This window comes from Pezoporus flaviventris, unplaced genomic scaffold (genome assembly GCF_033815535.1).
Source record: "Pezoporus flaviventris isolate CSIRO_AGI_PZ_B2104156 unplaced genomic scaffold, CSIRO_AGI_Pfla_v1 ptg000034l, whole genome shotgun sequence".
Taxonomy (NCBI): domain Eukaryota; kingdom Metazoa; phylum Chordata; class Aves; order Psittaciformes; family Psittacidae; genus Pezoporus; species Pezoporus flaviventris.
Window position 1 is genome coordinate 283,595 of NW_026892582.1, and position 27,551 is coordinate 311,145.

General features: G+C 40.8%; 1 protein-coding gene across 1 annotated transcript; it reads left to right on the forward strand.

Moving 5' to 3' along the window:
- The first annotated feature begins 706 nt into the window (after nucleotides 1-706).
- Nucleotides 707-25,970, forward strand: GLP2R (glucagon like peptide 2 receptor). Its single transcript, XM_061461887.1, has 13 exons — nucleotides 707-1,071; nucleotides 7,753-7,846; nucleotides 10,036-10,140; nucleotides 12,002-12,123; nucleotides 13,979-14,085; nucleotides 14,327-14,483; nucleotides 15,420-15,579; nucleotides 16,606-16,666; nucleotides 17,858-17,927; nucleotides 19,991-20,079; nucleotides 21,590-21,728; nucleotides 24,781-24,822; nucleotides 25,102-25,970. Exons 1-13 carry the CDS (start codon nucleotides 967-969, stop codon nucleotides 25,438-25,440), a joined length of 1,590 nt encoding a protein of 529 aa, XP_061317871.1. The 5' UTR covers nucleotides 707-966; the 3' UTR covers nucleotides 25,441-25,970.
- The last annotated feature ends 1,581 nt before the right edge of the window (nucleotides 25,971-27,551 follow it).

Genomic DNA, 27,551 nt, shown 5'->3' on the forward strand with positions numbered 1-27,551 from the left:
TGAACTGCTGATGGCCTCCACAAGTCCTAGCGTTGTATCTCTGCCTGATCTCCATCTTAGCTGCTCTGGATGCCCCTGAGTTCTGGGAAGGGCATGCAGAGCTGCAGGTTTCACTTCTTTTGGAAATGGAGGAGGCACCCCCTCGACTCTCCAGATTGCCAGTTCAAAGTAGGACAATCATGAGCTTGATTCTAAAACTATTTACTATAAATGGTTTGATTCCCTGAGCCTACACAGTACATAGAGTTATTGAAGTTTTCAAGCTTTTCTCTGCAACTAGAAAAGTTGAAAACAATTTTTGCAAAATTAATTCATGAGCAGTTTCTCCAACCCCACAGCTGAAAAAGTGGAAAAAAAAAAAAAGAGGAATGTCACAAGAATTGTAATAAAATAACCACTGGTAACATCATTTTCTGTCCATTTGGATCCTCCCTGATCCTGCACTGATAGTGCATATTTCACAAAACATGCTCAGAAAGGATAAACCCAGCTATTACTGAGCTGATTCCTGCAAAGCAAGCTTCCTACATGGAGTTTTTCTGTGTTCTAGGCCGTCTTTCAACGGTTTCACGAGGTGTGTATAAATATGTATGTGTATTTATGGAGCTGGATTGCATTCTTGCAAAAACCCTGGCAAAATTCCCATGGAGTTTCAGGGGAACAGGATCAGCCCTTTAATGTTTTAATAGTTTTCTGACTTCTGATTGGCTAAAGGACAAGCTACAGTAAGCAGACTTTCTGTGAGGTTTAGAGTAAATTTTCTCTGCCTTTAATCGGGAAAAGCAAAACGCAGTTGGAGCCGAGCAAGCTGCAGGCACTGTAGTAACTTCCTCTGTTATTTGTGAGAAGATTCATGAAGCAGTTACACTCATAAAAGAAGATATTTCAGCTTCTTTTTTTTCCATGGGACAGGGTGATATAATTGATCTATAGTAGCCCCAGCATACTGGGGACAAATTTATTAGAATGTGTATGGTGGCACTTTTTGGTCTCTGTTCCAGCATGGGACTCTGGTCCAGAATATGTCCTGCACCTGCCAGTTCTGTCATGATATTGTTTCTAGTGAAACAGGTAAGCTCATTCACTGATTAATAATGGACTGTATGAAAATGGATTCCTATCACATAACATTTTAACCTTCACCAACAGCATGTTCATTTCAAAAGTAGTTCTGCCAGCAATTTATATGTATTAAAAATTAGTCATGAGAAGTGTTGGTTGAGAAGAGGTAGAGTTTTGTACTAGAATTCAATTGAGGTCATTTATTACAATTTTCTTCTATTAATGCTCATTCATACAAGGAAGAAATTGCGTTTACATCTATTTATATAATCTTTTTTTCTTAGCACTGTTGATCAGTACTGAATTATACTTATTTTTCCATTTTCCTACCAAATATTAATACTCTTGTGAATCATGTTTATTTTCTACTGTTTTTTTCTCTGTTCTGAAAACAACTTTGCTTTGTTTCTATCATTAGCTTTTATCTGGTGTTACTGGCTTCATTCTGCACCTCAGCGTCTTACAGAACCTAGGAAATCCGTATGCAGTTTCTATTTTTATTCTTGTTGAGATCTATTAAACTATTCATTTCTGTTTTTTCTAAATCTGTTAGAAAAATCTGAGAGCTTACTTCTTTGTCTATAATGTTTTATGATTTGAAAGAGTTTTAGGTATTTAATGACAAAATATCTTTATGTTATTCACTTCAAGGGAATTTTCATGTATGCTTTTAATTATTATTATTTAATAATATCAGCCCTGGTATTTGATAAATATAAGAAATAATTACCAATGTGTATTACATTTCAATTCATCTGAATAAAATTCCTACATAGATTTAGGGTACAGCAATATGGTATTTCTACTCACTTGTCCTTCCTTTAGCTGGATTACTAAAGAAATTGTTTTGCATGTGTACATGCTGTAGAGACTGTAATTGTGTTCCTAGTTTTTTTTTATGAAGAAAAATTTAGCAGGAGACACATCTGCTGGGTTTTTTAACATAAAATATTCCTTATATGCTTGTGTTATTGAAATCTGGAGCTTCTCTCGCATTAATGAATATAGAACTGAAACAACTCTGGTTTGCGAGACACCTTAAATTGGTAGGACACCTGTACCAAAGCACTGGTTCCATCAATGCTAACAGAAAATCTCCCAATTACTTCTGTGAAGTCAAAACTTCACAAGACTGTAAATCACAGTCAGTTACTTTGTTTTAGGGATTACTGTAACTTGTTTGTTCTGTTGCTTTCTATTGTATTTAATGAGACAGAAAAATTTAAAGAAGCACCAGAAATCACCATATCGAGATTTTTCCAACAAAAAAACTATAGAGATGTGAAAAGTATCAATCAGAATAAACCACGATCATGGCTGAAATAATATGTAAATAATTAAGTTCTTATTCCTAGTTTATACCTAAATACACTATTTTTTCCTGTCCATAACAGCATAATCTGAATAAACAGAAACAATTAATTTCCCTATTAACTTAATATAAGAAATTAAAACGGTAAAATCCTGATTATGGTGCAGTCAGTCATGAAAAAAATAAATTTAAACCAGTCTGTTTACAACCTTGGAGGTCTATTATTGTAATCCATTTCCTACTTGTGAGCTTCAGGCTGTGTTTTCTGCTGCATCTAACATAAACAGTGGTGTCATCTTGGTGTAATGTGTGGGCTCTGAGCAGGGCAAATGAACTGAAAGACCCTTCCAGAGGAGCTGGATTACATTTTGGGGTGGGTGAACTCTTGTGTGAGCAGGGTACCAGGCAGTTCATCTGCTATCAGTGAGACTTCAGATAGCTTGAAGTGAAGATAAGCCCAGGTCAGAGCAAAAGGTCACAGGCTTTCTGAGCTTCTGCCTTGGACATTGGAGTTCAATTTCTTCTGAATCAGGAGCCCTGTTCAAATGCTAGTGGATGAATTTCAACTGAAACATGAAACTGAGATCAAAAGCCATGCTGAGCTGCAGGTTGCTGCTGCTTAAGATCATGGTAAATCCATCTGAAAGCTTGTATTTCTACTGCTAAGCATGCATTGTATCTAAATTTTTATAGCACTGAGTAGCCCAAAACTTAGATCATAACAAAACCCCATTGGGATCTGTAATCACGGACTCATGTCAGATGCAGAGAGCAATTTACCTGTTCTTCCAGAACATACTCACAGAACCAGGCCTTCTCCCACACGTGGCCAAAGCAGAAAAAGCCCCCCATGAACTCAGCGGTGATTTCTGTGCTCCTCATATTGGCCTACACTGCAAACCCTCCTCTTTCGGAGGCAGCTTGCACCCCTCTCTGAAGAATAATAGCAACATGGATGTAAGATACAGAGGCAAGCCTGTCTCTTTGTTTATATCATTAAATCCTTTGCACTTAGACATATGGCATCAAGGTTTCCCACTTCCTTATTTCCCCTTCCCTCTTAAGGCTACTGCTTTATTCCCAGCTCACACAGTTTGCCTTCTCACTGGACAGTGAATGGTGTTCTAGTACACCTAATGCAGAAAAGCCTTAACAGAAAACACTGACATCTGCTGTCTGAAGCACCTGCAGTAATCCTTTTCAAGCCAAAAGGGGTAAGAAAGCTCCTCTTCCTCATTCCAAGACACTGCCTTAATCTATGTATATAAATCCTTAAAGATTTTCTCCAGACATCACTGCAGACAGAATAGTCACACACAGACAGCAAGCTTGTCTTTTTTTAGCTACTTTTGGTGATCCCTGTGTAAGCAGCTGATGGTCAGTTCACAGGTTGCTGACGTTCAAGTCATCATGGTTTGCTGTTGGATACGTGTATCATTTCTTTGATATAAATCCATAGGGATTTCTTAGTCATTAACGATCCGGACCACTCTAGCATTTTGGTTATAGCTTGAAAATTTATCACCCTCTCTTTTGAGGTACGATCATCAAAGTTGGTCACACTATGGAGCCAGGGCTGCACCAGGGACAAATACTACTCAGTACAGGAGTGCTGTCCTGTAATCCTTTTCAAGGTCCTCCATTGTATGTACAGCTCTGGAAACGACAAGTCTCCTGCCCCGCAACACTGCCTGCAGGTGGTTCGTGTAACTTCAGTTCTACAAGTAAATATAAGTTCTCATGAATTTATATACATCCTCCACCTGCAGCTTCTAGGAATAAAATGCTGCGTTGGGTCTATCACAGTGCGTGCTCTGCAGAGAGGTTCATGTTTCCCTGTGATTTAAATGGCCCTGGTCATAGTTTGCTCCCCTGTTAATTTCCAATCATCTGCCCATTTGTTGATTAATAATATAAATCATTTTATATGCTCTTCTTCCTATATTTCAAATTAACTTTGAAGGTCAGCTGACAGCTCTTAGTGATTTTGTCAGATGCAGCTCTGACTCGATATAGACTTGACTTGATTTTTCATCAAGTCTTAAAGCAGCTCACGGGTATTTACATCACTCGTGACCAGGCACTGGCTAACTGACCTGCAGCTTTGCAGAAGCTGGCGATTACCTAAGAAAGTGATGTGAAACTGTCGTTTTTACCTGAACTGCTCCTTCCTCTTGTTGAGCTTCATCATGACTGCATGTCAACCTCGTCTCCAGGAATGGAATGAAACAAGCAGGTAGCTGCTGTGAGGCTTTCCTTGTATTTCTGTGGCTGTTTAACACATTTGTTTATTAGATACTGAAGTGTTACCCCTTAAATCAAGCAGTCTTTCCACAAATGCGTCATCTCCAATGTCTTTGCCTCTTCAGATGAGGTTCATTGACCCGGGAGTGCCTGAAGAGTCTTCCTCAGCTCCCAGCACTTTGAGGCCTACACGAGGGAAATGTCAAGGCATTTTTTATTTTGGAAACTTGCATTCCTTTCTCATGGCTGCTGTAAATGTTCTCTCCTTATCTCGCAAGCCCATCAGAGGAAGAATAATTATAGTCTTTCTAGCCCCTGGAATTTGAAGTAGGGTGTCTGGAAGTGAGCTGAGGCACTAAAAGCAGAGCATTGGGCAGGCAACATTTTACATAGCAAAACCAAGCATGGAATGGTGGCCTCATGTGCCGGTTAATAGTATCCTCTCTGCTTGTTTTAAAAGTCAGTAAGTATGATTATCTTTATTTTTCCAACAAACACATGTTCAAAGAAAAAGACACAGGTAAAGCTCACAGCCCTACACTGTCCTGGTTATTTAGCTCAGCCCTTAGCCTATCACAAAGCTCAGGCAAGCTCAGGACAGCCACATGCGTGAAAGGTGACTTCCAAAAAGGGTCTAGTCTGCTTTTCCTCAGAGAGCTGAAAAGCATCCTTTGGTATAAGGATTGCTGCTTTTTAGAAAACTTATATTTAGTCTGCTCTACACAATGTGGTCATTACAGTTGGCAACATTTCCAATGGGTAGTGAATTTTGCATGGTTGGTGACTTACTGTCACAGTGTTCTTTGACTACTTGCCTGCCTCTCAAGCTCTGATTTCAGAGCAGCTGGTGTATTACACAGAGTCTGCTTAGACCGATGCTCTCTTCCCTGGATAAATAATGATCAAGTCATCATGATGCCATTGAACTTCAAGCAGCATCTGGCATCATCCTTTCTCTACTGCTTTGCTCCTAATCGGGCATTTCTTCAACAACCCAAAAACATGTCACCAAGCAATTTTGCATTTAACTCTTCTATTTTAAGCCATTCCTTTCCTAAAATGTGATTGTTAGCTATGGCCCTCTTACAGGCCTCTGCAATCAGAGTGTTGTGTGATAAAGGTGCGTCAGAAAGAGGGATACTTCCTAAGAGCAAGTTAAAATATGAGAGTCCTCTTGGGACAATTGCAACCCTCACACCGATAAGGTGTATGCCACAGGTGTCCACCACATTGCAAGCACATCAGTCACTGTATATAAAATCATTATTAAAATTCATCTATGTCTGGGACTTTTTTTAACAGTAGAGCAGATTTAGGAGGTATTAGGAGTTATTGTGTCTGTGAAGATTTATAGCGGAGACGTATTTAATTCTGTCTCCTGTGCTAGCAACAGTTGATCTGCATCCCTGATCCCACCCCTTCATGCTGACATCTAGGTCTCTTTCCTTTCTGCTTACCTGTTTCCAGTGCCAATGGAATGACTCAAGGTGAGTATTTACAAGCAGGGCTCCTAAGCCTTTTCTCTCATTCCTTTTTTGCACACCACTAACGGTCCCCTCAACCTCTGTGTTTCTGCAGCCATAGTGCCATCCATATCTTATAAATGCAGCAACTCTCACCCATACTACCTGCTAGAATTTGTCCACCAGAGCAAGTACCCATTTAGACCCCAACACACTCTGCTTCATTTGTGTTCTCAGTCTATCTTCACCTGGAAAAGATGACAGTGGGTGACAGGGCCAGTAGGACTCTGTGGGGTTAGAGTGGATTGTTCTTGCTTATAGGAACAGCTAAATGTGTTTGGGGACAGAAGCTTCCAGGACACAGCAGAGGGTGAGCAGTCAAAGAGAAAGAGCCAGAGCAAGAAGCCAGGAGCTCGCAGTGTAGGAGCAGCCAAGAGGAGCAGTCAGCTCTTACGATTGCTGGGTTGATTTCCAGACACCAGAGGGACTCCACAGAATCTGCTGTCATTAAATCCAAAGTTGAGCCTCTCTTCAAGGCTACACTAGTAAACGGGAAATCTCTCTTGAGGCGCTTTCATTTCTATTCTCCCTAAGCAGATCACATCAACGCCATTGGTCCAGATCATATGGTCTCTAGAAATCTAGTTTTCAAAATGTAAATGAATTCGTGATCTCTTCTGGATTGTCAACATAACAGCAAGGCCTAAGCAAAATCAGCTTTGAAAATATCTAAACAGCAACAACAAAATATAGAAAATAAACGTACCTACAAAAGCTCAGGATGTAAAAGTCCATTTGTGTGAGATGATTTATATGGAGACAATTCTGGCATGGGTAAAAAAAAAGAATTCTCCATTTCATTTTGTGAGAAAACTTGAGGGCAAAACCTCTTCTTCCCTATGGACACAGGAGGACAGCAAAACTGTTCCCTGTCCAGGCAAAAAAGGCAACATAGTTGGTGCAGATGGGCAAGTAAAACTAAGACTTACAATGGTGTAAGAAGAAAAAAATGCCAATGGCACAGTTGCAGCTGCTGGAGAAAGAAATGGGCAGGAGTACAGAATGCACCAGACAAAAGGTGGCAGTAGCTAAATAGTATTCCTGATGCACTACTCCCTTATTCAATTTTTTCCTGTGATATTGAAGCAGGAGTGCTTGATTATCTTAAAAATACCCCCAAAATAAACAGCCCTCAAAATTGTCATCGGGTTCTAAATTAATCTAGCGGAAACATGAATACATGAGACGTGTTGGCTGACCTTGGCATAAGTTGACTGTAAAAAGCCTGGAAAGACTGTCAAACCTGTGAAGATGAGCATGCATCTTCTGCAGCGGAGGACTGAAACGCCCATGGTTTTGATGCACCCTCACAGGTCCTAGCAATCAAATGTCTGTGTGGATTTCTTTACAAGGGACTTTACACAAGTCTAATAGATTTCTGTGGTGATATAGCACCATGGCAACGTACTTCTAACTCGGGCAAAGACAGCAACTGAAGAAATTTCACTAACAGCTTCCTGGAGGAGAAAGGGGTCTGTCGTTACATCCCTGCTTGCCTGCCATTCCTCTGTTCCCCTCTCATCTCCTCTTTAATTTCTTATAATGGAAAGAACCACTAAAAGACACAAGGTTCTGATTGATTTTCCTCACATTCAGTATATTCACTCACAGGCAAAAGCATCTCTGCTGGAAAAAACCACTACTGGATGGAATAAATATAAACAAGAATGCTTGCAAATGCTGCAGGAATCAACTGTAGATACTGGTAAGGAAACAAACAGCACAAAAAAGCACCATGTTCAATAGCACTGATTAATGTGAAGATATTCTTTTACCTGCTTGGCAGAAGTGTCTGTCTGCAAGTTCTAAATGTAGAACAATCAGCTGTAATGACACATGCAAACATGCAGCCATGAAGTTAATGGCTCTCTTTGCCCTGAAACATATTAGGTTCTCCTGTGTAAAACCAGATCATGTACAGAAATGAACCACTGAACTGAGCTTCCACTGTGGTGAGGCACTGGGTGCCTGGTCAAGAGGTAGCTGTCGCTCATTATCAGTAAGAACCATTCACTTTGGATTAAGGAGTCCACTTTTCACTTCCCTTTTCAGCCTGAAGGAAGTCAAACCCATGTTCCTGGAAATTATGCTAACCACAGGAGAGCAGACCATCCAGGGAAGAGAAGACATCGTCCATTTCTATACTTTAGAAACTGAGCCATGGCAGACAAGAACCAAAAACACGTGAGGCAAGACAGAGTCTGGTTTCTGCCCAGTCAAGGCACAGGACTGCTGATGCATTTTGCAATACAGTCATTAGATTAATCAGCTGAGACACAGAGACCAGGTTGCCCCATGTTCACGTGGCACTTGTATCCATTAGCTGAAAGCCCGTTACTTTTTCTCCTGCCTCCATGGCTTCTGGATTCTTGGCTGAAGAGGGCAATGTCTTCTCCTGAAAAATAGCAGAGAGAAGAACCAAGTCCACACCTTTTGGCCAAGTGCTCCGACCTTTATGCTGTTTGGCAAAAAGGGATCTTCTGATCTGTGATTATTTCATTCTCAAGAGTATAAACTCTTCTGTCTTCAAGAGAGGATGGCTCAGTTGAAGTAGCTGGAGAAGTTCAAGTAGCTGGGAAAAAGGTGTCTGCAGTCACCAAGGAAAGGTTAGGAGTAAAACTGTCCTTTATGTACCTAATGACTATGGGCAGGTCTCTGCTCCTGTGTGCAAGTGATGCACTCATGGTCATCTCGCTCGGTAGCTATCTCACCCGGTCAAATGCACAGGTTGACTCCAGGACAGTTTGTGAGCTCTGACATGGTCTAGTGTGAGGCAGGGGGGTTGGACATGGATGATCTTAAGGTCCTTTCCAACCCAAACAATTCCCTATGACTCACTCTGATAATGGCAGTTGCACCAGTGCGCAACGTTGTTGGCCAGAACATATGGTCTAAGATCAATGTGTGTATTTTTCATCACTCAAAATACGTTTAAAAAGGTGGAAATCAATCCAAAACATTGGCCTAGGAATTTAAAACTGGAGAAGAAAATCAAAAAACAAAAACAAAGAAATAAAATAGAGGTTTTCAGGCATAATTTCAGGCAGAAATTATGTATTATGTTTTAAAGTTCCTTAAACTTTCCCCAAAATATTGAAATCCCTAACTTTCAAAGGTTTTTGAAAAGCAAAATGAAAGACACAGCCTGTGAGTTAACAGAACTCTTTCCAGTGATCCTGTTGAAGAACAGGCGTTCTCTTCTTTCAACTGAATTAGGAGTTGCTGAAAATAAGACACTGGAACAGTGTGAAAGAAAAGTTTTCCAGGGTAAGAAAATTTCTTTCACTGCTGAGGCACTGGCACAGGGTGCCCAGAGAAGCTGTGGCTGCCCCATCCCTGGCAGTGTTCAAGGCCAGGTTGGACACAGGGGCTTGGAGCAAGCTGCTTTAGTGGAAGGTGTCCCTGCCCGTGGCAGGAGTTGGAAATGGATGAGCCTTAAGGTCCCTTCCAACCCAAACCAGCCTGGGATTGTATGATTCTAAGATGATGGCAGTAGTCCAAGCTGAGAACCTGTATCACAGGCTCGTGTAAGGTGAAACATCTTCCACTTACCAGCAAAAATCTGTGGCATGTACAAAAAGACCAGGAGAACACATCTGGAAGTTGTCTGTTATATTTGGACAAGAGGCCTCAGGATGACTTTGCGCAATACCCTTATCTCATAATGAAGCGTGCAAAAGATGCTGCTGTCAAGTAGACCCAGGGAAGAAGGGCAGCAGCCATTTCTGCACTGCACACTGAGCATTGCACAGTGAACACACAAAGTGTACCTGCTATACCTTGTAAATAGCCTGGAGGAGCTTGCAGGTTACCTAGAACACTACACAATGGTTTTCATGACGGTCCATTGTCTGAGCAACTTCATGTAAAACCTCTATTTGCTTCTCTCCCCAGGAATACATTGTAATGGGACATTTGATCAATTTGTCTGTTGGCCTTACTCACCCCCAGGAAACGTCTCTGTTCCTTGTCCTTCCTATTTGCCGTGGCTGGAAAATGGTAACGTGAAAGGGGTAACTTCTCTTCGAGTTTATGCCAGGAATCTTGTGTTTCTTGTCCCAGTGTCCTTCAAGGTGTCCAAGGGCTTTCTTGTCTCACCTCTTTTCCGAATTGAGGCACAAAATTGTTGTTGATGTTTAAATGTGTACTCTCTTTCCTCCATCTCTGTTTGTTACAGCTCCATGTTGTCTGCTCTAAAGCAACATCTCCAAGATCATGGTACAGTACTGCCAGGCCTTTACTGGCAGTAACAACCTGGGGGTTCAGCTTTTTAGATTAAGCTTCTGGGGTCCCCACTGACCCCAAACATGAAACTCTCTCCCAGAAAACAAGCAAAGCAGCAGCCCAGGCAGTCAGCCCTCCAGCGGGACAAAGCTGCACCACCAGGAGGTGGTGTGGTGATAAAACAAGCTTTCCAAGCAGCCTTTTCCCGGGGGGAGTGGAGCAGGAAGGCTCTCAAGAAGGGAAAACCAGCAACATCTGCAGGAGCAAAACAGTCTAAAAACCACACAACATTCCCTTTATTATAAAGAAATGAAAGAACATTCCTTACCTCTGCAGCCAAGCATTTCTGAATCCTGCTACAGCCTTTCTGTGGCTTTCTTAACTGCATTTCTGATATCACTTGGAAGGATAACTTGTGTCCATGTCCTTTAGTTTATGGGAAACTACTACAGGCTGCTTATCCTAGCTTTCTCCAGCCCAGTCCAAGCATGACTGGTTCTGTAGCACCATATTTGTCCTCGTTTTTTGCTGCTAAACAGAAAGAGACCCAGCTTCTACCTAACCTCCCAAGCAACTGCTTCTGCCAACCATTTAGAACAAATTCAGCTCTTCATAATAAAATGAAAGCAACTTCCTTCCCTCCACGTAACAGAGGCTCTTTGCTGGCTACATTTCTGCAAAGTGAACATGTAAAACATTGCACCACATTACAAAGCTTATAACTGTACTCATAATGGGGAACACAACTGGGCTGCTGTGTTACCACATTACCTAGCATTCTCATCCATGCTACAGCACCTTAGGAGAAAAGGCACTAGAGACAGCCCGGCTGTCTGTCCTAGAGGCTTTGAGGGACTGTGGTCCCCATTTCTATTGCTAGTCCCATTTCTAGTCTCCACACAGAACTCCCACTCCATCACAGCAAACTCTACATCCAAAGCAGTTCCCTCAGGTCCAGTTACCCTGAGCCAAATAAAACATTTTAGGTGCTAGTGCAGCCTTTAAACACTTTCTAATTAAAAAATGAATGAAAAAGCTCAGCTCTGATGAGAAACGAAAGGCAGATGTTGAGGAACCATCAAACCATCAACCAGGGGCCCCACCCCATTCTTCTGATGGTATGGGCAAGTTCTTAATTAGTATAAATGAGTGCAATGCAGTGCAAACCAAGAAAGCTTCACATCACCTGCTGATCAGGCCACAAAGCACATCAATAAAACACCAGGCACAGGTCTCTTAGAGAAAGAAAAGTCATCCTCTAATCAAACCATAGTTTTCCTCCTACAGTTTGGACTGCACAGCACAGGCAATGTGCTACCCACACCTGGTGGAACTTAGGGGCTTAATGATTGAATCTAGTGAGATACAGGCTTTTCTTCCCGATGCAGTAACTATGTTTTTTTTTTATAAACAGCAGGTACATTGTGGAACTTGTTTCTGCTAGATTATGCTTCTACTTTGTCCTATGTAAATATGGAAAAATATATTGCAAAGACAAAAGAAAAGTGGCTTTTATTCCTTTTTTGGGGGGTAGGGTGGTGCTTATTGCTGTGGTGTAAAAGAGAAATCTTTAAAAAGCGTATGAAAGTGAAGTCTTTATTTTGACCTTTCAGGCTGAACCTCTGTTTACTTTCAGGAAGTGTAGGAAACGCATACAGAGTCTGCTTGGATGGAGGCACTTGGCAAACAAAGGAAAACTCCACAGACATTTGGCGTGATAGTTCAGAATGTTCTGAGAAAAATCATTTCCAAACCAATGTAAGTATGTTTTATGTGATGGTTTAATACTTCAATCTTCTCAATCCCCTCTTGATTAACTGATAAAACGTTTGCACTGAATACCTGCGAAAGATGCACAGATTGCATGTAGATAACCAAATGGAAACCTGTTATTTTATTTAGAGGAAGCAGAGGAGGAAAGATTAAGGAGGGGGATTTCTGCTTTAGATTCCATGGTTAATTTTCTCTTGAGAGACCGGTATCCAAATGCGCTGAATTTCTCCTAATAAAACTAGGCAAGGTGCTCCTTGACAAGCAAATAACTTACATTCAAAACATCACAGCATCAGCCCCACATTGCTGTGGTTTGCTAAGGCCAGACAACTGCATTCCCTGCAGCTTCCAAAGTACTTCATTGGGTGAACATTATTGCCATTTATCACTTCATTAAGTAACTTTATTTTATTAAGTACTTTGCTAAATGCTGGTAGTTCAGGGCCTCCATGTACTACTAAGGTTTTACTAAACTCTTTATTTAGTGAGTACATGAACTTCCAGCCTTGCAGTTTATTTATACAAGTCCAACAAATATTCCTAAGTACTGAGAGTTTTCCATGGTTTGTTGACCATTCTGGATTGTGAATTTGTGGGGAGGAGACACATTAATTCATCTTGTGTGGCAGCAGACACTTAAGCTGAAAGCTTTAACCAGCTCTCCTGCCAACACTGCATGTGGTCTTGTACCTGTTATATTTAGGGGAAAACACCAGGATCTTAGAAATAACTCGGAGCTGGTATCTGCACACATGGGAGGAATTGTCTTGACTTCATTTGCTCTGGTGTTGCACAATTGTCACAGCCAAGATGATAACTCATGCTTTTTATTAGGTTGATGCCCGTTTGAATGCTTTTATGGAGCAGTGACTAATGACTGTGCTATGGGAATCTCCTGCACCCACACTGCCCTCCCTGGGTGCTTTCACTCTCTCTGAGAGTTTCTACCAGTAGACACGGCTCGCCTTTGCTACGCAGGTAGTACTCGTAACACCAGGTAGCACTTGATTACAGTGCTCGTAGTACAGGTAGTACTTGATTACAGACAGCTACTGGCAGGAAGACAGAGCTAAAATCCCTGGCACCGAGCAGTGAGACAATTCACAGAGAAAGCAGCAAAACCGCTGAGGAAAAGACAAGGGTTCCAAGGAAATCTTTGCAGGCCAGATATGGATTAAGAAAGTCACATACCCTGTATCTCCATGTCTCCTCTGCAGAGAAGCTTTTCTTGACCTAGAAAAGCAATATGAAGAGATAAGAGGTAGACATAAGCAGCTAAATGGAAAAACTTAGCAAGAAGTAATGTTAAATAAAGCCAAGTGTAAAGTAAGTGCCCACCTTCCTCCTTGGAGTTCTTAATTTGCCATTCAAAGCTGTTCTGGACAACTATTAATTTAACAATTGAGATTTATGTTTTTCTTTGAACTCATGCCAAAAGCCAGGCTATGTCAATGACTCTAGACAGAGCTGCCTCTCAAAATCGCAGCCCCTAGGTTAGGCACTTGTGTGTAAAAGTTGAAGTGAGTTGATCTCTGCAATTATGGAACCATCGGGACCCATTTAGTGTATGTAATCATGGCAACGATTAGCTGTAATCAGAGGATGAGTGGTGTTTGTGCAGGAGCAATCTGGAAGTGAGGCCATGAGCCCTTTGCGTTTAAAAGGAAACTAAGGCTGCCTGAAAGTGATCATGCAGTGATTTCACAAGGCAGTGCAGGCAGCAGAAACCTGCCCTGGCTCCCTTGCAACACAAAGAAGTTGGACTCAAGCTGCTGAGCTGTGGTCATGCTCGTGCTCTGCCTACCTGCCTGCATAACACATTTTTCTCCTTTGCTCCTAGGAAGAAGAACATAAATTACTTACCACATTACAGCTATTGTACACTATAGGATATTATTTTTCCCTCATCTCACTTGTATTGGCTCTCCTTATACTTTGTTTACTCAGGTTAGTACAAATTTACCTGCATTTTAAAAGTACAGACCCCAATATGCACATTCCTTTTTTCATGTAATTGAATTTATTGCATAACTGCCTATGGAAATAACTTGTATTTTCCTAATAAGCATTATAAAAGCAGTTCTTAAGCAAAATCCATTGATGGCAACAATATGAATACAACTGTACTTCTTTATTTCTGCAACTTAAAGTACGAATCCTCTGAAATTATTTATCTTTTCTCCCACAGAAAACTCCACTGCACAAGAAACTACATTCATATGAATTTATTTGCATCTTTTATCTTACGTGCCACGGCAGTTCTTATAAAAGACACTGTATACTACAATATTTACTCCAAAAGACCAAATGATGAAACTGGATGGATATTATACCTCAGTCCAGAGGTAATTTGATAGTTCGTTGCTAATAGTAAATGTGCACTGCTAGTGGCCATAACAGTTAGTTTTGGATCCTTGCTATATGGGAGCAAGCTTTGAATGGTGAAATTTCCCTGATGCAACTTAGGGTAATCAAGAAAAAAAAATCTGATTTGATAACTTGTAATGAGTTGATTTTATACAAATCCTTGTATAGTAATAACAAGTTAATAGCTATTAATTTGTTATTAATATTAATAGTTAGAAGCACACAATTACAGTAGTATTTTATAGGAAGAAATCTATACATTTCTTTGGCTCATACACACCACTGTATTTATTCACTTTTGGTACGTATAGCACAAAGCAGGGCGCACGAAGCAATGCACACAAATCTTGCTTTTAAGAGTGCTATCAAACAATGTATTTGAGTGGAAGAACACTGAGAGACAAAAATAGTTTAAAGGCTTTTCTGGACTAGGAAAATGTTCTAATTTCTCACGGTTATTTGCAGAATGGAATAACAGCATCTCTCATTTGCACTATGATTTATCCTAAAGAAGGATAAATCATAATTGTGTGATATTGTATAAGTATGGTTTGCTCATGTCAAGACAAAATTACCTGCAGGATGTTAATGGGAGCTATTAATTTTGTAGCTCATTAGTATAAATTCTGATATAAAGATCATGTCAAAGAGCACATCCCCCAGCCTACATGGCCACTCTCAACTCCTACTTGTCACCTCTACTCAAACTCTCTGATAATGCAAAAATAAGCCTTTAAACGGTTGCACTCCAGCCTCTCCCAAGCAGTAAGGATAGCCTTGAGATACGTGACCAAACCACAGCTGTAGCACAGCCACTGATAGCTTTAAAGTGGTTGCTAAAGTAACAAAAGAAACCCAGGAGTTGTCAGAGCTTTTATATATTAACAATGATTCCTGGTCTCTCGTTTCCACAGATTGTAATAATTTGCAGGACTGCCCAGTTTTTCATGCATTACTTTGTTGGGGCAAATTATTTTTGGCTATTAGTAGAAGGAATTTATCTGCATACACTATTGATAACTGTAGTACTCTCTGAAAGGCGACTGCTACAGACCTATATCGTGATAGGGTGGGGTAAGTACATGACCATTTCCAAGTTCTTGTTTCTGTGGTACTGTTTTGAGTCAGTGGCAGAGAGTTTGTAATGAAGAAAGAAAAGAACTTAATTTCTCTGTTCCCTCTTGCATTCCTCTTTAAAGATCCCTTCTGCTATATTAATATGCCTGTACTAGCATACAATCTGCTGACACGCCAAGACTGCTGTCTTTCACCCTGGTTAGTGTTACCTCATTGATTTCTCTTCTCACCTCTCTATATTCAGTTGTTGCTTAGATCACCAGCTTGTTGGAATAGAGACCAATCATTTGATTCCTTGTTCAAGGTGCAGCAGGACAAGTCTGTTAAGAAACTTGCTCACTACTGTGAAAGTATAAATAATGATCATCTCCCTGCTGGTCCCCTTCCAGGCAAGCACCTGCCTTTCATAGCTTTCATGCCTTGTGCTTGTGATTGAAGCTTGTGCCTGTGTATTTATAGACTGGAATAGTGCAATAATCCTTTATTTCTTGGGGGGGTTCAGTCTGCAGTCTTACGATCTCCTGGGAGGGGGAGAGGGGGCAGCAATAGGGACCATGGATTATCTTTATGGGGTCCAGGAAAGGTAAGCCATGGTAACAAGCCTTTGTTAGCTCTTTTCATTAACTAGAGAGATTTTCATGCCTCCACTGAAAACTCTTTAAGGTTCCACAAATAAAAACGTTAACACTTGGTGCCTTAGGTGAGGCCTCGAGTGCAAATCGTTTTGGATTCTCAGGGTCAGGAATTTAGACTGGGGCAGGCCAGCATTGTATATGTATATATGTATTATATATACATACATATATTTCGGCCTGAAAATGCCAGATTCAACAATAAACTGAAATCTCTTTTTGTTTTTTATTTGATCTACAAATGGGGAAAGCCAGAATCAGGTTGATTTTTATACGGTTCTAAGTAGAAGACTGAAAGCCTATGTCTTTGCACACATAGTCCTGTAACATACCTGTGTTTCATATGAACCATTCTGAAAGCTTGGCTGTAACTGACTCCTTTCCTTTTCAGTTGTTCCTATCCTGTTTGTGGGCCCTTGGGGAATAAGCAGGTCAAAGCTGGAGAACACAGGGTAGGTTACTAAATAAAATGTGCCTTAGAATATTGGCTTTCTCTGTGCTTCATTTTTCTGGAAGCCCCTGACAGTAATTGACACAAGTATGGACTAGTAGATTATGTTAAGATTATACAGCACCTATTAACAGTTGTTACACTTTATAGGTTATCTTCAGTATTCTAGGAAGTCTCAGATTTACTTATGCATAAATCAGGAAGTAGAATGAACACTCACTGTACCTGAAATGAAAGCTGTGGCATCCAGTGTTCATCCACTTACATGAAGGAAATTGTCGGCACAAATGTAACTTTCATGGGGAGCATCCTGTTAGTAAGAAAAGGAGCCCAGTGCTTTCCTTGGTGACAGCCCACCCTTTGAGGTTCATTAGTATTCATTCCCATTTTGAAAATACAGAAATTGTTACGGAGGATAATGTCAAAACCTGATGTTTACTAAAAAACAATATGTGTTCAGTATGAATGAATAATAATGGAGTAACTTGCATTAGTAAGCATCATTTTTCCAGTCTTCTGGTCTTCAATGACACTGTTAATGGCATCACATAAACTTTGGGATTTATGTATGATTTCTTTTGTTGCCCTTTTTCTATTAATGGTTCTTAGTGAGTTGTGTTTTGGGGCATCAATACAGTTATTAAGCAACAACATCAAGAACCAAATCACAATGAGAGTCTCACAGAGTTAGATACTATATAAACTATAAATGACAAGCCAAGATCCTACAGAGTTTCAGGTTAACTAGCAAGAAGGAACATGTGCATATGACAAACAGGTTAGAGCAGGAGGAAAGGAGGCAGCTTCAAGGAAACTGCATATTTTTTAGCAGGTCAAGAAGCATGACTGTAATTCATAGTCTACCTGTTTCCAATTTTAGATCGATAAATTTCAGTAGGATGAATTCCATTATGAAAGCTTGCTGCTATGCACAGCTCTGGTGTGGATTCATAGCCTGTAAGTTTGCCAGATAGCGCTGAAGTTTGCAGCCTAGGGAAACCTCTCTCAACATCCTGGTGGGAAGATCTTCAGAATAAATCCAATTACAGTTGCTGGTGAAACTTCCCAGTTTTATGCCATTTCTCCTGGATGCCAGCTGCAAAAGTTGAACTTTGTTAACTTCCTTTTAAAACAAATACTTAGGCTATGTAAGCTTTCTATGGAAATTATGTGGTTATACTTTATTTTTCAGCTGCTGGGGAACAAATGAACACATGGGAATCTGGTGGATTATCCGAGGACCAATGCTGTTTTCCATTGCAGTAAGAATTATTTAATCTGTTTCTAATATCATGCTTAAGTGTGGTTGTCCTTTGTGACCCTTTCTCCAAGTATAATCCAATTCCTGGATTAGGAAAGATGAGACAGAAAAAATGCAGTAAATGAATTACTGTGGGCGGATGGGCTTAGCTTCCTTTCTGGCTATCTGCAAACAAAGAAGATTTCAGTGTCAGCCTCTCGGAACACTGTTTATCTGTGCAGGGAATTCTGCACAGCTCCATCTAGATGAAAGATGGAGCCTTTAGCTGCTTTTATTTTTTCCCTTCTCACATTTTTACCCTCATTTTTTCTAGTGAGAAGGTTACTTAGGAGGGTCGTATCATGTGATGAGCATCTCTAGAAAGCTCCAAATTCTCTATAGAGGATGATCTGGTGATAACAGGGATACAGAGAAGTAGCAATAGACTCCTAACGGCTGATGCTCATGGGGAGAAAGCATTCACCTAATTTAAAGAAATGAAGCATTTCAAGAGTGTGATATAAGGTTTCTTTTCTTAAACAAATGCCCCCCAAAAATGTACATCTGAAATCTGGTGATAACAAAGAGATGGAAATAGCATCATCAAAGCAGTGCATGAGGACGTGATTACAAACACAATTTTGATATGTGGGACTATGCTGCGTGTCCAGAATACCTTATATTCTCATGCAGTTGGTTGGTTTTGCCCCTTCGTTTTTCATTGTAATTAGTGTCCTTTTTGCCCCTGAATATTTTGGAACAAGAAAGATAGCATTTCCTACTACAAACCAATACACAGACATATTGAGGTGGACATAAAGTGGCAGAAAGGATCACTTTTTGTTCAAATATCCCTCTAATTGAAATTGGCAAAAAGAGAGGTCACCTTAAATTTATATGTTAATAATAGATAGACACACGCATATGTTATTCCTTTAATATACTTTTAAATTCCTGCTCTTTTCTATTACATTTTGGGATATGCCTTGGTACTATTTCAGAGCCAGATAGCCCCAGCAGTTAAATTTATTCTGAGCATGTACCCTCTGATCATCACCTCCCAGCAATGTGCATAGAGGAGCAGGCTCAGCTTCTTCCCGGGATGATCTTCTTAAACCTAACTGCCTGTCTGTTGTGTACTGCCTGGGATAGAGTTAATTTTCTTCTCCTCCCTGGAGAGGGAGGTGGTGATGCTGAGCTAGTGGCTGGATGGAGCTCAGTTGCCAGCAAACCTAACTTCAAAACCAGTTGGACTTCAGACTACTCTGGTGAGGAGCTTTCTCGTCTAACAGAGCTTGAGTAAGTGCTCCCTAAAGCAAGGACCAGAACACAGAAATCCCACTTCTGCCTTCTCTTTTATTCTCTGGTATGCTGAGAACCATATTTCTTGCTGCATAGCAATCCCATGGCGGTAGCTGAGAGCACAACCAGGGCTGGTTTGGGCGTTCTCCTGAGAAGGATTGGTTGGAATTGACCCCTGGAAGTCTCCAACCCAGCTACACACTCTGAGCAGGATCACTGCTAACAACAGATCCGGGCAGCCACAGCTTTGTCTAGCCAGGTTCTGAGATGCCCCAAGGATGGAGATTCCAGCACCTCCCTGGTCAGGCTGTGCCAGGGCTATCCTGACTTCCTCGAGTAAAGCGCGTTCCTGATTTCTGACCTGGACCTACCACGCATGATGTGGCTATTGGCCCTTGTTTTATTGTCTGTAACTCTTAGGAGGAAAGTAAGAAGCTGCCTGGCATTACAACCACAACTGCATATTGGTTAGTCAGTGACAGGTTTTACACGTGTTTAATAGCAATTTCCCATTCTTTACTGTGAGGGAGGTGAGGCACTGGAAAGGGCTGCCCAGGGAAGTTGTGAATGCTCCATCCCTGGCGGTGTTCAAGGCCAGGCTGGACAGAGCCTTGGGTGACATGGTTTAGTGTGAGGTGTCCCTGCCCATGGCAGGGGGGTTGGAACTGGGTGATCTTAAGGTCCTTTCCAACCCAAACTATTCTATGGTTCTATTTATTTCATAGTTGTATGAGTAGTGTTGTAGCATTTATTGTAAGTAACCAATATGTCCTTTCTTTAAAGGTTAACTTTGGCATCTTCTTAAAAATTCTCAGGATGCTGATTTCCAAGCTAAAAGCTCAGCAAATGAGCTTTCATGACTACAAATACAGGTATGTAATGAATAACACAAAAGTCCTAGCCCCCTTTTTAATTTCACAGTATGAGGAGGTTGCCTGTTTGCCCTGGCAGGTCAGACATTTACTTACCACCATGGGGTGCAACAGAGATTCAGAGTGTGATATAGGAAAGCCATCTGGAGAAATATTTTCTTATCTGAGAGGTAATGGCAGTTCTGTGACTGTGTCCTGGGTATTAAGGGAGTTTTCTCAAGGACTTTGCAATGCAGCAAAATCTCTGCTCTCAGGTATCCTCATTGTACACCCATGGCCTCTACCGCAGTGACACATCTTTCCTTGACTGTTTGACTAAACATCCCCAAAGAAAGAAAGGTGTAAAAGATTAAGTGACCTTGGCATTTCTCATCTACCTTTCTTGACAGACACCGACTCAAGAATGTTCCTGGTCTCCTTGTAAACCCAAATGAGAATATTGCCCTTAGTCTGCACTCCTGTGGGCCCTGATATGGGCTCTCTGGCTAGAGTCTCAGTGGTACATCATGTCTTATGAAAAGTCCTGGCGTTGGCCTTTGCATAAAGGGCAGCTTTTTGGCCTCTCTGCTTTTTGGGACCAGCCAAGACAGGCTGCTCTGCAAGGAGCTGAGGGTGCAGTGAAAGCTGCATTTAAATAATGGAAACCTGAGGATTTGTTAACTGCTTTCTACATCCCAGCTCTTTCCAGTACTGAGTATCTTGAATCAAAGCGTTGTGGACCTCTGTCTGCTACTACAGTCCTGACTTCCTATTTTACTGTCTAACAGGACTGGCAATGGGGTAGAAATTCCACTTCTAACATGCTATTAAATCCCTAACAAGAAGCGTACCTCCATTTCCCTTAACCATTCAAGGTTGAAAAGATCTTAGATATATTCTGCAGATTGCTGTGATGATAGTCCCAGACAGCAGCATTTAACATGTTTTGTGTTGCATTCTCTTTTCTACTGCTTACAGTTTGGCTGTATTGTCTAAGATTCAAGCTATTACTCACAATGCAAGTCTCCCTCGGGACTCACTTTTTAGCTCCCTTCTTGCATCCATGCAAAAACGTTCTCAGACTTCTCACAGGAGATGGGCTTCCATAAAAAATCATTGTGCTGTTTAAAAGTCGACGACTGCTGAAAGTACCACAGAAACCTCCCATGCAGCTGCACAGAGCTTCCGCAGTGGCGGGAAGGCCTCGGATCCCTCTGAACAGATTGCTCACATACAGCTATGTAAATATTTCTCGGTTACCGAGCGATGTAAACTTGATGATCGTGGCCTTTCTGCTCGATCTAAAGTCTCTAACTTTTCACCTTAAGCCCAAAGCCAGGATTCGTTCCTGTACAGGCTGCTCCGAAATTCGTATCTGGGAATTTGTCCTCAAAATCACAAAATTGCTAATATTTGAGGAAGTGTTTCTGGAATCATTTATTCGTAGCTGAATATTTGACTTTTTTTTTTTTTTTTTGTTTTGAACGAAAGATGTTGAAAACCCACTCGAATCAAACATTTTCTTTTTAAGATTGGCAAGATCTACACTTGTGCTGATTCCGCTTTTGGGAATCCATGAATTTGTCTTTACTTTCATCACCGACGAGCAGGTGGAAGGACTTCCAAGACATATAAGACTTTTCATTCAGCTGACAATGAGCTCATTTCATGTAAGTACCACTTCGCAAGTATTGGTTTTAGGGGTCATAGATCCATGTATATACGTGGCCCACCTATAGATACTGCAGATACACAGCATTCTTATTTAATATTATATTCCAAGGTCTAGTGTCTCTAAATACACTATTACAGTGACAAGATAAAAAGAAATCCCAAGACTGCATGTTCAGAATATGGCAGTGTTATCCTAAAGGTGGATTTGTTACCTGGTGTGCAATAAACCAATTGCCACACCTTCAGCAGAGATGCTGCTTTTGATCCAGGTGGGTGCTTGGTGGCTTCCCACAGACCAAGCACACGCGATGAGGGCTTCTTCGGCACATTCATACACAAAAGTTACAGGATAGTACACCCTCAGCTGCAATGGTTGGTCAGGAATTTACATCTCATTAGATGGTGTTAGAGGACATGCTCCTCAGTTAGACATAGCCTTACTTGGAGAGGCTGCAGTGACTCGATGTTATTTTAAGAATCATTTTAAGTGAAAACGTAATTTACAGGCTAGTACAAAGAAAGCTGACACAGAGGCGAGCTTGCTCATCCCTGCTAGAAAACACAAACTTCATTCCTTCTGGAGGAACATGCACGTGCTCAGCTACACAGCACGCTCTAGAAGCAAAACTTCTCTTCAGAATACCCAAAGATTTTCGACAATGCTTATTGCAGATCCTCTTTTTTAGCTGCAGCCTCATTTGCGAAGGGATTAGCTAAAAAGCACATAAACTGTACACACTGCAGTTGTTTAGTCTGTAAATCTTCTCAGTAGTTTTAAAAAGCAGTTAAACTGTTTTGTTAAAGAAAAACAATTACCCCTGGGAGCTCAGCTGGAGGCTTTAAAGCCAGTGTTTTCAAACAGCACAAAATTAAATCCTCAGTAGGAGTTCTGCTGCAGATACGCTGCTGCTTCTCTATAGAAAATGGAGCAATTGAGACATCTTTGCTCACTTGGTGCATGCAGGAAAAAATACTGGTCTCTGGTGGATAAAGGCCGTTATTTAATGAGCTATTTATCATGCTGCTACTGTCCATAGAGCTGAAGAGTAATTAATTCTGAGGCTTACACGTGCACCCATCCTTTCCCATTGGTTATTATGCTAATGAACTTTTCTGAATTCTTCGGTGGTTCTTTTTCCATCACACTGTGGTCATTTTAAAAATAGAAGTGATGGCACATGGGCAAGATTGCCAAGTATGAGGTTCCATGCATGGCATTAAATAAATCAGGATATAAAACTAGCATCAAACATCAGCTGAATTTTCCACCTTCTGGTACGATTTTACAGTGCTTCTGCCCATCGCTGCATGGTCTGATCTAGCAGCAGCAGTGAACTAAATTCATACAGGTAGTTACAGCTTGGATTCAATGCAGCAGTGCCACAATGTCCTCTCCTAATCTGCTGAGTTTCTATATTTCTGGCAGTTGGTATCATCGGGCTTAGTGGTCAGAGGACTGAACAGCACCATGTAGTTTAGATGCTTTTCTGCCTGTGGTGCTTGTAGGGCCAAATACAGAGTTGATACTCGGAACACGAAAACCCCCCACCCAATTAGAGACATTTTCATGGACTTTCTACCCCCAAAAGAGAACGATCTCCAGGTGCAGAAGCAGTTCTGGATAAAAACCTATTTTTAAGCTATTAAATTTGCACTCATCCATCAGAACATCTCTCCATGGTTTCAGTCTTCTATAACTCTATTCTAAAATTTATCCCTATAGTAAAATATCATCTATTATAAACTCTAATGACCACAGGATTTTGAGTTTGGTGGTGGGTTTCTTTGTTGTTTTCTTCTTTATTTCTTTGAAGTAATTCAGATGGAAAGGATCATTTAAAAGTCACATTGATAAATAACATGTCAAAATTGCCTACACCTTGCTAACCATAACCCAGGTGAAACATGAAATATAGTAAAAATACGTGAAAGAGGCAATCCTGATTGCCGTTTCTCCTGCTTCCATTTCCACTAGTGTGGCAGACAAACTGTTCTTTTTCATACTTACTGCATGAAGGAATTAATGGCTCCAAACCTTTTGGGATAGCTAGAAAATTAACAGTATGCTCCAAATGCTATTGGTTAATGCTAGATATAATAAAAGATATTATATATGTGAGATTCTTTTTAAGTTTTTGTCTGAGAAAAACACTTCTGGAAAAGCAGGAGTGTGAGAGCAATTGAATGATGTCAGTTGTATCAGATGTGGTTACGACACCTTTTACTTGCCATGTGAACATTGCCTGGGGACTGATAGTCAACAGTACTTACTCTTTTCATCAGAGCTGGTGTCATAGATGTGTTTAGACATACCAAAGGAAGTGCATTTCCTGAAGCAATAGTAATAAATCTGCGTATCTGTGCCAGGCTGTTGGGCTGAGATGCATGGAAGCTGTTTTGATCTGAGGTCAATTATAGACCGAGGAGGAAAATAGAAAGACTAATTTTGGAATTAGTTTAAAACAAGTTTGATCTCTAGGATTTAATTTTTTTTTTTTTTTTTAAAGGTGTTTATTTAAATTGATTTCAAAGGAAAAATGGCACCACAGAATAGCCGTAACACTTAAGACAGCTGAGCCTTAAACAAGCACTAATCACTTAATATGTTACTCGGTTCTAAAAACCACCCAAATGAGACCCCTCAGTAGTCTCATCTGTAAATTCAAACGTGCACATGGTTTATATGAGGCCCCAAGGTGCATTTTCTTGTTTAACCATGTTTATAAATAGCAGAAGTCATGGTATAACAGCAGTAGTTTGAAAAAAAACATTATGTGGTGGCAAAATGAAGATAATATGGAAGACCAAACTTTATAATGTCTGTTCTTCAGCATCCGCACCAAATGTGCCCTACATTTGCTAAGGCACCATATGAAAGCAAGTTAGTGGGTACTTCAGTAGTAAGTAAATACAGGTGACTAGTTTCCTTTCTGAAAATTAAGAAGCACTGTTTATACTTATGCTTTAATGCTAATGTCGTCTTTAAACTAAAGCTTTGGGTGTTTCCAGTACAATCTAACTTTTTCCTCTTGCATCTTTCTCTTCCAGGGATTTTTTGTAGCAGTTTTATATTGCTTTGCTAATGGAGAGGTAAGAGAATGCAACGAGTTTTTAGTTGCCTAATAAAGCATAGTAATGACACCAAGAAGGATGAACCCACTGCCTAGCTCTGCTTATTAGAGAGCATGTGTGTATTCTTTTGAACTGGTGTAACTGCTTTGGACAAAGGTAACAGCATGCACTCTGGCAGGTTTGGGATTCAAATGCACTTCTACAGTTCCTCTCATTTTACAACTAGCATTTGGGTTAGTGGGCTGCAGGGTGGTCACAAGACAGCACAGGGGACAAGCTGTTTTCTTCTTCCCCCAGGTGAAAGCAGAGCTCCAGAAGCAGTGGTCCCGCTTCCTGCTGGCAGATCCCTTTGGATGTAAACTGTGCTTTCTTGGGGAAAACATCAAATACCTCAGGAAATGTTCACAGAAGCGAAAGAAGCAGCACCTGAGTAGCAAATACCACTTGTGCCTGGAGGCAAGCGAGCCCTGGGGCATGCAGCTCCAGCAGGTATTAGTGAAGCAGAGGACAGACCTCAGCCCAGAGCCGGGCTCTGCTCTCCCATCTTGTCCTCGGGCAAGCATGTCGGACAGCAGCGAAGGAGAAGTCACCACTGGAGAGACAACTGAAGAAGTCTTTGAAGAAAGTGAGATTTAGAAAGCTGTCCACCGGTACAGCACCTTCCAACAGCCACAGCATTTTGAAAGATGTCCTCTCATCCCCAGACTGTACACACCTTTGGGATGTGCAATGCAAGGAGGAAGCAGTTAATACCACATCTGTCCCAGTTTTCTTCATAGGAGAAAAATGTTGTTCTGGATGTTACTAAGTGGTGTGGCTGGGGTAGAAGAGGTTTAATGGATCAAAAAACGCTTTGAATTGACTGGTCTGGAAGATAACTCATGCTGAAAGAAATGTACACTGTGGAGCAGGATGTACTATGGACATGAGTAGACTCTGGACACACGCATTGTCTGCCGGTAGCTTGACTGCCATTTTACTCACATGATAGAGAAGTTGTTTGATTTTATCTTTTCTAAGTGTAAATGTCGTATGTAAATATGTCATAAATAGATGTGTGTGTGTAAGACTCTTCTCTCTGCAGCCTGAAATCCCCCATCTCAAAAAAAAAAACAGTTTTGGGTCAATCCAGGCACATGTTGTTTAAGCAAAATGAAAGGTTTTATACATATATATATATATATATATAAAAAAAAAAAAAGGTTGGGAAGAAGCAACCTTTTTCTTGCCTTTTTGAGCATCTTCACCTAAATGTTAGTGGTGGAAATATTACGAAATGAAAAGCCAAAATGTTTTCTTTCAAAAGTCCCCAGATGAAGTGGTTTTGATACAGTTTTTGTTTGCTCATTTTTGTTTTCTCTATTTAGTCTTATTTTTTTTGACACAAGCCACACATTTGGATGCAGCTTCAGGTTTGCCCTATTGTGTGGCCCAAATGATAAAATAGATCAGTGGCAAGTGCTACTTCCACCTTCCTCCCAAGGGATCTGAAATGGGTAATGACATGGGATTTTGACAGCACCAAAATAATATTGTGAAATCATTTTTCCAGTGTTTAAAAAAACCGGGATGAAAAGTGTCACATACAGCTCACCCAGAGACCTACAGTGTTCAATTAAGCTTGTTAATATTCCATGATCCAGTTTCCAAAATCTCAAAACCAAGCTAATAGGCATATGGGAAGTTCAAAAGGAAAAGGCAACAGAACGATGAGCAGAGACTAGAATTAACGAGATTGGAAAAGACCTTGAACTTCATAAAGTCCAATCTTTACCCCAGGACTGCCAAGTCTACCATAACCCATGTCACCAGCATCACTGATCTACAACATAAAGCTCTCCCCCAGGCACACATGTGTATCACTATCCAGCCTTGCAGCTGGTTACCCAGCACAGGTTGTGAATTTTTCCTGTTCTTTACTAGCAAGCTTTACTCTATTTTAACCTAAATGCCTGGAAATGGAGTAAGTCGTATCCTGGGCAACTGGCTCTAGGTAGCCCTGCTTTAGCAGGACCAGCTGACCTTCAGAGGCCCCTTCCAACCTCAAGCAGTCTCTGATTCTGTGAAAACACTCTACGTCAAATAAATAACACTTAGGGCTAATCATGGGCTCTATTCATGCAGCTTCTCTCCATCAGGTGCATTTGGCTTTACCCTACTACTCCATCTCCCCATGGGGTGGCTTTCTCCTTAAGACTCCAGCTGCCAGCTTCACAACTACAAATGGCACTTATTTTGAGGTAGGTTACTTATAGCTTCAATATGTTGTTTGAGCAGAAGAAGTTTCTGCAGCTTATATAATTTACCAATGCTCTAAAAAACTATATATCGGTCTACAAATGTTTAGACATGTAAACTTTACCAGTAATCATGTGCTGTTTTCTTGCAAAGAAGAGATAAATTCACTGACTAGCACTAGGTCAAGAAGACATTTGACATTTCTGGTACTTTTCAAGAAGTATTTCTTCTACAGTTCTAGCAGTGTTAAACTCAACATATTTAATCAATACCAGGTTCTATGTTTCAGTAAAATTTTAATAAAATGTAAATATCTGATCCATTTTAATATACATCTGCAGCTTTAAAATCATTTTTACCAGAACGTGCATTCTGCATACAGAGCATTCTACTGCAGTGGATTTCTCCACCATTCATTACAAGCACCAGACACTACATATAGAATCATAGAATAGTTAGGGTTGGAAAGGACCTTAAGATCATCCAGTTCCAACCCCCCTGCCATGGGC